This window comes from Oryza glaberrima, chromosome 11, assembly GCF_000147395.1.
Source record: "Oryza glaberrima chromosome 11, OglaRS2, whole genome shotgun sequence".
Classification (NCBI taxonomy): Eukaryota; Viridiplantae; Streptophyta; class Magnoliopsida; order Poales; family Poaceae; genus Oryza; species Oryza glaberrima.
In genome coordinates, this window is record NC_068336.1 from 7,580,782 (window position 1) to 7,593,044 (window position 12,263).

Genomic DNA, 12,263 nt, shown 5'->3' on the forward strand with positions numbered 1-12,263 from the left:
TGACGCGCTTGCTCGCCCTGGTCGACGAGGACGACGCCGCGGCAGCGGCGCCGGACGCCGGCAAGAGCGACGGCGTCGTCAAGGTCCACCCGCTCGCCGCGGCGGAGGAGCAGAACGCCGCGACGGCGGCGGCGGCGAAGCCGTAGTTTTAGTCTTTGTAACGTGTGCACATTGTGCGCGTACTCTTGGCTTTGTAATTTCACATGATTGATGCTGTGTGTTCTGGTATATGTAAAATTCTTTGTTGCATTGAAATTCTAGTGTGATAGCATCGATAATTAATTTTGCGTTTCTGATCATGGAATCTAGAAAGGGCGATCTTAAGGGGGTGTGTTTGTTTGGTTGTCTATGTGCTAATTCTAAGGACACGCCACAGGCTTTAGGCGTGACACAATTTGTTACATCGATGCTTTGCTTCATTGTTAGTCTTTCCTACATATCATGTACTACCGTTCTAAACTATAGTAACCCTGTACAAGATTATAGACACAACCTATAGTAGTATGAATTTGGAGAAGTCTATAATGTTGTATCTAATTCAATACTAAATTGTTATATTGCCAGGTCATGATCATATGCCTGTTCAGTAACCAACCAAACATGCTCTGAATAACACACTTCCAAAATTTCTAGCATTTGCTTCTCAACATTCCTATAATTTGTTCTTGCACATTCTATTTCACAATTTAATCAAACCATATTAAGGTGATACTACGTCGTTATTTACGGGAACTTCAATTATATCGCTTTCAAAGTAAGGTACAAGCATGACACACCAAAACATCCAGTTGAGCAACAAAAACAGAGGACAACACAACACAGTACAAGAAACATCATCACATTTTACTATGTTCTCCTCCCCTATCTTTCTGGAATCAGCTTTTACTACTACAATCTTACAGTCAGGGCGGCAAAAATGGTTTAAAAAAAAAACAGAGCTGCAAAGTGACAGGGAGCACACTCAGGTCACTCACTCACACCGAGTCACACAAACGGTGTGTGCTCTACCTGTTTCAGAAGTAGTACTACACAACAACAGCACACGGCAGAAAAACGTGTATATATAGAACAAACAACAAAAGGAGGCACGCTTCCAAGGACAGACTTATAAAAAAGACAAGTCTCTCTCAACCGCATCTCTCTCTATCAACATGACCAACAGCAACATTGCGTGTTTTGAGTTTCAAGGTTCGCTACCGGATGATGCGCTGGGTGTTGTCGTCAATGTTTGCGGCATCCCTCTGCCCATGGCGAACCCGCGTGTTCCGTCAGGCATGCGTGGCCCTGGAGGCTGCTTGTTTGCTCCTGCTGGTGGCTGTGGCTGTGCCTGCTGTTGCTGCTCGTTCTTGGCAGGATGGTTGGATGGCGGCGTTCCGACTGGATGGGCGGTGTTCCGGTTGTTGCTGTTCTGATGATTATGCTGCTGATGGTTGTGGTAGCTCTGTTGATTGTTGTTGTGGTAGTGGTAGCCACGCCCTCGGCCTCTACCTCCACGGCCACGGCCTTTGCCACGCCCTCGTCCCATATCCCCCGCGCTCTCATCAGGCTGTACAGAAACAAATTGGTTTCAGATCTTTGGGAGTATAGTTTCTTTAACAAGCTTAGATGCACAACGCAACTATTAGGTAAAATTTTTACAACCAATCATGAACCTTCAAATGAGAGAGAGAACCATTCATTGTGATGTAACTAGTTATGTTTTTGGCATGAGCTGCTTAAAGAAAACACTATATGTTCAAAGGTAGAGCCCATATAGACACTTAGATAACGCATGCTTATTTAGAGATTATACCTTTACAATGGTGAGACAACAAATGCTCTAAACCATATTGATCCAGAAAAAAAATATATTACTATTCTTTCCTTCTTCACACCCTCATACAACAAAGTTTCCATTTTATATAGGTTAAGAGTCATTGCTAAGCAGTTGTTAACAGTAGCAACGACGTTTGCCTCTCCTCGCTTCTCTCTTCCATGTCAGCGAACACTCCTAACTAGTAGAGACCGGAATGGTCTCTACCTTAATTAGAGGCTATCATGTTACAATAGTTAAAGACAATACGGTCTCTAACCATTAATGTACCAAAATACTTTCTTACTAGTCATCTTTCCTTTATTAGACTCAATGCAACGAAAAATTTCCTAATAAATGCTAAGAGTCGACTCTATGCCGTTGTCATGCGTAGCAACCATCTTTCTCTTTCCTTCTTCCTCTCTCTTCCACGTCACCAAATATGCTTGCATGACAATAAAGAGAGACCGCTAATAAAGACCATTGTACATGCCATAAGAAACCCTTATTAACACCAGTGCCACAAATTGTGCTCATATTTGGAAATAAGTTTACGCACACTTGGAAACTCTACAGCAGTAAAGCACTGTTTTGTTTCTTTTTTGTGTTTCCAAATAAGGGATTATACAAAGTAAAATGGAGAGCTTACCAATTGTTCTCCCTGTGCATCTGGTGTTTGCAGTGCTTCTTCTCCATGTTTCTCATTTGATTGGTTAGAAGTGGAGACATCATCCTCTACACCATGTCCATCATTGATATCATGGCCACCCTTTTTCCCTTTGCCTCCCTTTGTCTATACCACAAAAAAGGAACATTATATAAAGGTAAAGAGAATTCCTTTCTTTTGCATTGTGCAAACAAATTAAAGAAGCATTTATGGCATGCATTAAACTACATAATCATTTTGAGATATGCAACCAATTTAAGGATAGCACTGCGCAAATAAATTAAGATAGCACTGCGCAAATTGATTACACTACATAATTGTTGCAGTGAACACAAACAAAAGAAAGGAAGGATTGATGGCATACACTAAACTGATGATGATGATTATGCCAATTGTTGTATACATATTACTGATAGAAAATAACCCAAATAGAAGGGGGGTACTTGTTACTTGAAGTTCGAAGTAAGTCTGAACATGGCATAAATTGCGCTCACAGAAAATAAACATGAATTGTCCACGCTGAGAGCATAAAAACATGCTTATTTTGGCACTGAACTGCTTGTGATCTTTTAGTCAAATGGCTATTTAGATAAATATGACTTCTCTGTTGATCTGCTGCCATGTTTATAATTTCTTGAGTAACTGGTTATGTTCACACATATTAGCAACAAGTTAAGATTATGACGTTGAAAGTTGAAACACATCAACCTATATACCACAATACCAAACTTTCCCTATATTCTTGCAAATGCATTCTCTAGACCTGTCTATAATATATTGGACAATATATGAGGTACAGGGTCACCAACTCCCCATATTTGATCTGTTATTAATATTCGTGGAGAGTTGGGATCAAAGTGGGGTCACCTGCAAATTGGGGGCATAACAACTGAAGTGTATTTCTTTTCAAGGTTACTTGTGCCATACTTGAGAGCAAATCTGAAATGTAACGCTATTATGAGTGCACTAGTGCAATCCCCTAAATCTTGCGTATTTAAAGCTGGATAGATTAATGGACCTCATACTCTATTAGATGTTCCAATGGATGTTAAGTGCCATACGATTGAATCCGTCCGCATGGTTTGATCCATTCTAATAAGGATTAGATTTAAAATCATGGTCTCTTGCCATTAGAGCAGATTCATACACAGCAAAACCAACTAATGTTCTCTCAGACAGGTAAAGCAACACATACATAACAAGTGCGCATTAACATGACATTTGCATATGCACTTAAGCACCAAAGTACTGAACTCTCATGTGCAATTGACTAATCCAATGGTTACCATGCAAGTATTCAATAATCGAACTCTCAGCCCATTTCTCCAGTTCCTCTCATCATTAAGTTCCACGATCTGCATAGGATGAAGAAAACATCAGAGATGATGCATGTGCAACAGTGATTACCATGTTCATGAAAATATTACAATGCATCATGTAATGGTCCATACCGCTTTCTCAGCATCCTCTACAGTATCGTACTCAACAAAAGCATGCAGCTGCCAACAAGGGGAAAATATATTAATCCAACAAGAAATCAATGACAAAAAGTGTAGCACATATGTCGGCCACAACAAAAATGGAACAAAGAAATAACCTTGTTAACAAGGAATATTAGTCATTTGAGCCAAGTTAATTAATATCTTATTATTACTTCCTATGTTTATCCATCATTTCATCTGGACCTACATCGAAAAAATAATGAAATATTCCCCCCCCCCCCCCTAAAAATACTGAAATGAAATAATGAATATGCATGCACATATATATAGAATATAAAGTTTTTTTTTTTCCTCAAAACACATCAGATAAAGCAAAATATCGACCATGTCATGATTTTATTCATGCAATCTAGTGCAAACAGAATAACCATAGGTCAAGATGGCAATTGGGTTTCCAGAATTTCCTGCACCATATAATCAGACTCTGAACCCCCAATAAAGGAACTGAGATGTCTCACATGCAAGGACCAGTGTGTTGTAATGGAGTTAACCCACTCGTTTTTTTTCTAAATCCTCATTAGACTTTTAATTTCCATAAATCTTTTGGTAGTTGTATTATGCTCAATAATTATTGCTACTGTGCAAGAATACATTGTTCAGGGAAGATTACTACAGGAATTACTAGAACTCAGTGATCGGTAACAAAGTGGTGTTTGAGTAATGGAAATATTAAAAGTAATTACCTTGTTAGCAAAAAGCATATCTAGCTTGGCAGATCTATTAGTAACTGGACCAGTGCCATTTGGGGTTTGAGGATAGCATGTTCGAATTGTCTTGACACTGGAACATAACAAAACATCAATCTAAATAGAAATATATAGAACAATTATTTTATGATCGAAAGGAAGAGGAGCATATTACATTGACCTAGATAAATCTTTACCTGCCAACAGTTGAAAAAAGCTTCATGAGATTCTGGTAACAATGATCATCTGGAAGATTTTCTGCAACAACGATTCGGGCCTACAAGACAGGTGAAGTGTTCACCTTACTGTCTAGCATTTTTTTCATAAAAAGCAATCTAGGATATGGTTACCTGGAGCTCTTCTAAATCTGACTCTGTAAACGGTTGCTCACGTTTTACTCTTGTTCCATCATTACTAACAACCTACATGTATTGCCAAATAGTTATAAATTTATTGCAGGCATAAGCAACATGCATTTTGCAGAGGAAAGACATAAGCAGCTGTAGTTGTATGTTGTCACTATTCTGATGCCTATGACTTATGAAGAATTGCAACCCATTGGTAAACAAAACAACTTTAGAATAATACGTACTCCCTCCGTCCAGCAAAAACCAACACCTGGCAATGAATCTGGACATAGGCTTGTCCAGATTTGTTGCCAGGAGTTGATTTTTTTTCTAGGGCGGAGGGAGTACATTACAAGATCAAGCATTAAAGCCACAGGATATAGGTATAAGTGTATAACACAATTGTAATGAAACTTACGAGTTTTGATGATGTCCGAAGAGCTGAAGCAAGCATTGCATTACTTTGTATCAAAGCCTTAATCTTCTTAAAGCCAGCAACAACTGATATCGGAACTGCATTAAGTGAGATGACACGTCAGTTTTCCCTAAAAAAACAGATTTATATTGGCTTGCCCTAGACCAGTAGTTTTATTTCATAACTTCTTCTGCTTCTGTGAGTAACTGCCTTTGGTTTTTCAAACTCATTTTTTCCTAGATCCACTTTATTAATTATATCATTTTTATAAACTTGCTTAGATACCAAACATAACTTGTTCCCCACATATTAAATGTACAAACAAACTTCGCAAAAAGAAAATGAAGAAGTACTGAAATAAACATAATTAGAAAACTGAAATGTTGGAGTTGTCATCTGCACTGAGACTAGTTAGTTGAATAATAAAGAGGTAGATTATAGTTAGCAACACAATACTATTGTTTTACTAATAGCTACTACCTCCGTCCCAAAATTTAGCTATTTCTAGCACAGTACCTTGTCCCAAAATAAAGCTATTTATCCACCTACCTATTCCTCTCAACAAATCACAACTATTCTCTTTCATCTACTTTCTCTTCTCAACCAATCACACACTTATTCCAATCATTTCCACCTACTTTCTTAATACCCGTGCCAACCTCAAAAATGCTTACATTTTGGCACGGAGGAAGTATGAGCTTAATTTGGAAATATAAGAAATAAATTACAAGGACTCATAGAAACCAGTCTATTGCACACATATGAAATATGATAAGATATATAAAGATTTATGTTTTGATTTTGAACTAAAAACACTGTACCAGTTGGTTCCTTTACTACAAATTAAAATATAATGAATCAATCTTATCCTGATTATTTAACAAAAAAAATATCCTGTTAAGACACATACTCCCACCTGTAAATACATGTCGTTTCGAACATCAACTCAGTCTCCCACTCCCAAACGCAACTTTGGCCACTAATTTCTATTGTAGTATATCCATAAAATCTACAGAAGTTACAATATTATGGAAGTACATTCAGGGACAACTTTACATATATGATTATCATGTATCCAGTCTATATTTGTTCAAAGATATTCATACTAAGTTTTGAAAGCTTGGCCTAATGCTTCTTCAAAACAACAAGTATTTGTGAGCAGAGTGCATGAGAAAATGCATCTACCACATGAGCAATGCATGATATTTAATAAAACATAGAAATTCTAGCATATGAGAATATAGTTTGTAAAGTTGATTAAATTATCTTCATTGTCTTTGATGGTAAACATAATGTTGTTTCTAATGATGGAACAAAGGCTCTAAATGTTAGTCCCTCCTAATAATATTTGTATCATCTGATCACTTTAGATTAAAAATTGTCACCTTACATTTACATATGCGTGCATTCCAACTTTCCCTGTACTTATTCCTCTAGCACTACACATTTGGTCAGACAACGGCCTGTTGACTTAGTTTTCTAAGGCAGATCGGTCGCATTGGATAAAAACAAATGATTGTCTAGGTTAGCATGTGTTGTCAAGTGTTACTGGTATTTGTGAAGGTGCTATAAAAGGAATAAAAAGAAACACGTATAATTTCATTCTGGAAGAAAAGGCTTCAGATTGAAAAATTCAACTCACCATATCCTTCTGGATCCTTGGTAATGAATCTCATCAAATGTTCCGTGGTGGCTAGATTTATATCACTGAAATAGTACTCCACCTACAATATTTCAATTTGTGAAAAAAGACATTGTAGGAACTAAAAAGGGTTTTCATCACAATACAAACTAAAAGCAACAGCATTCCTCTTTATCAGGGCTTAACAATAATGGCTAGAGGACTATAAGCATGCAATTCCCATCTGGCTCTTCGCACCCATATCAAACTAATTATAAAATCAACACTATCCGAACTAAAAAGGTAAGGTAAGAAGCACCAAAGGATAGGTAAGTAGAGATTCTCAAAACATAATTAATAATCTAAATGGAAGTACTCCATCTGGTTGTTGTTAACACTTGACATTTAGGACTGGAGGTAGAAAAACAAGGAATGAATTCTAGATTCTTTAATCACTATTCATGTTCATCTATCCATTAATTCCTAATTATCGTTTTATTTTTATTTACTGTGTGGGGCCTCTATTTACTCCACTCCATGTTTTTTGCTGCTGCTGCCTCTCTCTCTCCCTTATGTGCAGACCAAGCATGCATGCACAAAAAAGGCACAAGCCTACCACTAACTAATGCCAATAAAATTGCATGCATGCAGATCTAATTATAGGGCCTTCAGTGGAAGAAGCCTGAGAGAACCAGAATGTCTGGTTTTCTTGAACTTCTGCAATCAGCCCAGAACTACAGCTATTCTCCGAATGGATGTAGTAGTAAGCTGAGTCATACACACAAATCAACACATGAAACTATTTAATTTGGCAAGATCACACCAAAGAAACTGGATAAATTTTCAATCAGACAATACACAACCAAACAATTTGGCACTTTAGTGGCTAGAAAGAGGATCACAAATTGTCAGAAAATAAAAACAGATAGTTGGTTAAAACTGACAGAAATAACCACCATGCATGTCTACAAAATAAAATAAGCATGGTGCCTGGTGAGATAAAGGAAAGTATTGGCGGTAAAAAAAAAGGTTCACGATAACATGACACCATGAGCTTAGACTAGAGTAGTTGAGCATTGAAGCATGAAGATACACCACACACATACCCCTAAATGTTCACCATAAGTAAATAACTGAAAAATTGCCACCATAACTAACTGTAAATAGCATGAAGTACATTAGGTTCAGAGAGCAGAAGATAAAATAATATATTATAAAAACATAAAAACGGTAGATACTTAGGACCTTAAGTCATAAGTCGAAACACTACACAGAACAAAAATTAAGGAGCAACCTGAATTTTGGCTGAGTCACTACCTTAGAGACAACAGCATGAACCACGAGACATCCCCTACGGACATTACCACCAAGCAAACAACACGGGAATACCTATACCTTGCAAGCTGCAACTACCAGCAAGCAAACATCACAACAATAATTAATACATCGTAAGCTGCAAACAATTCCAACATAACGGGAATACTTGATCCCTAGCAACTGCAACTACATCCATATACTGATATACACCTCTGACTGAGTGCAATCAGAAGTACAGCTCACTTCCCACCCACCACCCACCAAAGCAACCAGAATGACTTTTCCTGTTTATATTTGATCCAATCCTAGTAGTATCCTAGTGCATCGAACAATCTGAAGTTACTAATTTTCTGATTTACTAAGGCATCACTAAGCTTCCAACATATTACTGCGGTAGTTTGACTAAAAGATGACCCAATCTCCTCCCTGATCTAATCGCACCAATCGAATAGGGACAACGCAGCACGACGGAGAATCCACCTGCTTCGTGATCTTGTGCACCACGTCGTCGGAGATCCCGTCCCTCCCCGACTGCTGCCCCGGCGGCGGCTGCTGCTCGGCCTCCGCCTCGAGCTCCACCGGCGCACCGAACCCGCCACCCCCACCGACCGCGGGGTAGTACTCGAACGGCGGCGGGGGCGGAGGGGGCACCGCGGCGAAGAACGACGCGGGGGGAGGGGGCGGCGCCGCGGCGAACACCCGGATCACCTGCGGCGGCGGCGGCGGCGCTGCCACCGCCGCCTGAGGCGGTGCCGCCGCGGCGCGCGGCACGAACTCCGGCGCCTGCGCGTTGAGCCTGCTGGAGGAGCCGCTCCGCGGCAGCTCCCCCGGCCCCTCCTCCTCCGCCGCCTGCGCCGGATCCGCCACCTCCTGCTGCGACATTCTAGGGTTACGCTCCCCGCAGCGCCAGCTAGTACTACTAGCTGAGTAGCTCAGTGGCAGCAGCGGCGGTAGTACTAGTAGTGGGCGTGATCAGTAGTAGTGGTAGGGGGGTAGCGACAAGAAGAGAGCGCCGTCGCCGTCTCCGCCGCCGCCGTGGGATTTCTCGCGGGGTCGCCGGCGAGGTCGGATATTTATAGCGCGTGGGGGGGAATCCGGCGCCGCGGCCACCACCCGCTGCGTCCGATCGGAGAGGGGGAGGGGGAATCTGTGGACCCGGCGCACGGTGGAATAGGGGCATGGAACGTACGATCAGCCTCGTGATGCGTGGGGGCAGGGGTTGGCTGGTGTATGGACGAGGCGTAGGAAGCGGTGGCGGTGGGGGGATCGGAGGGGTGTCACTGAGGGGTGGGGCCCATGAGGGTAGGAGGAGGATTGGATCGAAGCGAGGAGAGGCGGACCGACCGCACCGCGGATCGTGTCCCGGTGTCCGTGGAGTTTGGTTGCTCGTGCTGTCGTGCGATGCGATCGTGCGCGCAGGCAGGACACGCAGGTGGATCGGGCTGTGTTCTCTCTTGGTCACCCAGGATGCTGTCCCTCCGTTCCAAAACAGGTCCGTTCTTTTCTCCAACAAAAATTAAATAAAGATTAAGATTTATATGTCACGCTTTTTAAACTGCTAAATAGTGTGTTTCGTGTGAAAATTTTCTATATGAAAGTTGCTTTACAATATTATACTACATCCATTCTAGAATACTCGTCGCTTTGATTTTTTTTAAACATCTTTCGTCTTATTTGAAAAATTATAAAATTATTATTATTATTATTTGTTTTATTATCAAAAGTATTTTAAGTATAACTTCTCCGTTTTTATATTTGCACTAATTTTTTAAATAAGACGAATAGTCAAACATTATAAGGAAAAAGTCAAAGCGGCTACTAATTTAGGACGGATGTAGTATTAATCTATTTTTTAAGTTTGTAATAATTAAAACTCAATCAGTCATACCTTAATACCACTTTTAATACCACCTAGTTTTGCGTAAAAAACTTAATATTTATCTTCAGGAGAAAAGAACACCACCAATCTAATTAAAATACTGACTAGAATCATATTATATTCTAAATTAATTTATTTAGGATGAATGGAGTGAACTACTATAAAAGATGGTACATCTATGCGAGTTGAACTGAACCAGAGGGGTAAAGGCTGTTGTCGGTACTTCTGAGGTTATTTTCATGGATAGCCTAGATGGTGCGGGGATTTTTTTTTTAAGAAAAAGAAAAGTTAATGTGTAAAACCACTATATGACTCGACTGTTTATTCTTAGTACTAAATTTATTTTTACACCTAAATTATCAGGAGTGTATGATTTAACCATTTCTATTATGTTATCACACAAATTCACCCTTTTGTAATTTCTTCTTACACGTTGTACGATAGACTAATTTTTACATTGTCATGGTCGGTATCACATATCATAGTAGGTGGAAGAAGGCGCAACACGGGGCAAAACAGACGCCGCGGGCATCTCACGCGGCAGCTACATAAGCAGCGTGTGCCAGATGCGCTACAGTGGCTAGAGGATTTTGATTGAGATAGAAGTTGTTAAGTTAGTTTGAGTTTATTAGGATTTGGATTTATCTCTTCAGCTGTAAGCTTATAAAACCACAGGTTTTATCAATAAGAAATCAAGCCAGATTCAATCTACTCTCTCATCTCTTTATCCATTTTCTCTCCTCATCTCTTCTCGGTGTCGCCATCGGCAACGCTCGTCCCGTCAGCCGTGCCCTCGTCCGCCCACATTCCACACATATAGGTGAGGGATGTTATGTCCCAATCTTCCGATAGATATTGATAAACAGTCGATTTGGGCGGAGTCGCGACACAACTCGATCCGGCTTCTAAACGAACACGCTATTGAGCCCTGCAATCACAGCACCACGTCTCCTCTGGTTATCACTGTGCCGAAACCCGGTTGACCTCGCCGAGAAGGCTAATCCCTGCATGCGAATCGAAGAACACAAGCAAGAACAAGATAAATAACAACACAATTGCATATGAATGATTAAGCACTCGAATTTGGGGTTCAACAAACCAATCTAGCAGCGAAACTGTTCTTGACAAAATAATCTAAGCAAAACCCGACTCTAAACAATGACGGCTACTGATTAAGTATGATTAGGGACGTCCTAGGGTTTCCCTAGGGTGCACACCCCCGTGGGCTTAGGGCACACACCACCATGGGCTAAGCCCACGACACAATTACAAGGCCCAAAAACCCAAATCAGATTCGGACTGGATGAGACACGTGGCTTGTTTTGCAGATTCCCGGCAGCTCGGTAGGAATTTTGACGCAGGGCCAAAACCATCTGAAAGTAGACTACATAAGCTTTCCAACAAGTACTCATGGGACCCGAAATTCCATATAGTCAACGGCTAGGTCCGTTGGAAGTTGATGCTATCAGGAGGCTCGAATCCGAATCCAAAACGTGTAAAAATTTATCTTTTGTCTTCTATGAACCAAAAGTGACGTGGTGAGATGAAAAAAGACTTGGAGAAGGTCTTGTTTGGTCCCCAATCAACTTCTTCAATCATACATGCATTTCTTACGCTCGGTCTCCTTTCTTTCGCCCAACCAAGTACCTCTGCAAACAAAAATACACAAAACTCATTGTGTAGCAACGTTTGTTCAAATATATAACAAGTAAATCTAATATAGAACATATACATCTTTGGTTGATTAATATATAAGGTAATCATAGTTATATCCGAGCTAGTTGTGTCCTCATCATCCTCCCCTTCTTGATTGAAAACCGTACTCGGTTTCACCTTGTCATGGAGCGTATTGAACTTATCATTATATATCACAACATCCGGAGAGGAACATTTATTGATGGCTATATGGTTAGATCCTGAAATCTTTGTAGTCGAAAAACCACAACACTCCCCTTCCCCGACAACACTAAGGACTAGATATGAATCTGCACAACTCTACACTCTAAAAACATACTCAAAGGATGAATGATTTTTTTT

At 40.4% G+C, this 12,263-nt stretch overlaps 1 protein-coding gene across 1 annotated transcript; it reads right to left on the reverse strand.

Moving 5' to 3' along the window:
- Positions 1-930: 930 nt before the first annotated feature.
- Positions 931-9,459, reverse strand: LOC127754653 (la-related protein 6B-like). The gene is made up of 10 exons (XM_052280221.1): positions 8,828-9,459; positions 7,052-7,133; positions 5,413-5,507; positions 4,998-5,069; positions 4,845-4,924; positions 4,645-4,741; positions 3,911-3,958; positions 3,746-3,814; positions 2,442-2,585; positions 931-1,546 (listed from the first exon to the last, which is right to left on the reverse strand). The coding sequence occupies exons 1-10, from the start codon at positions 9,227-9,229 to the stop codon at positions 1,184-1,186; spliced, it is 1,452 nt and encodes a 483-aa protein (XP_052136181.1). The 5' UTR covers positions 9,230-9,459; the 3' UTR covers positions 931-1,183.
- Between the last annotated feature and the right edge of the window lie 2,804 nt (positions 9,460-12,263).

Excerpts from the sequence above, each read along its gene's own strand:
- LOC127754653 (XM_052280221.1), bottom strand. The coding sequence starts at position 9,229 with ATGTCGCAGCAGGAGGTGGCGGATCCGGCGCAGGCGGCGGAGGAGGAG. Across the intron at positions 7,134-8,827 it reads TGCACAAGATCACGAAGCAG|GTGGAGTACTATTTCAGTGA; the intron begins GTGGATTCTCCG and ends GAAATATTGTAG. Across the intron at positions 5,508-7,051 it reads CAAGGATCCAGAAGGATATG|TTCCGATATCAGTTGTTGCT; the intron begins GTGAGTTGAATT and ends CACTTAATGCAG.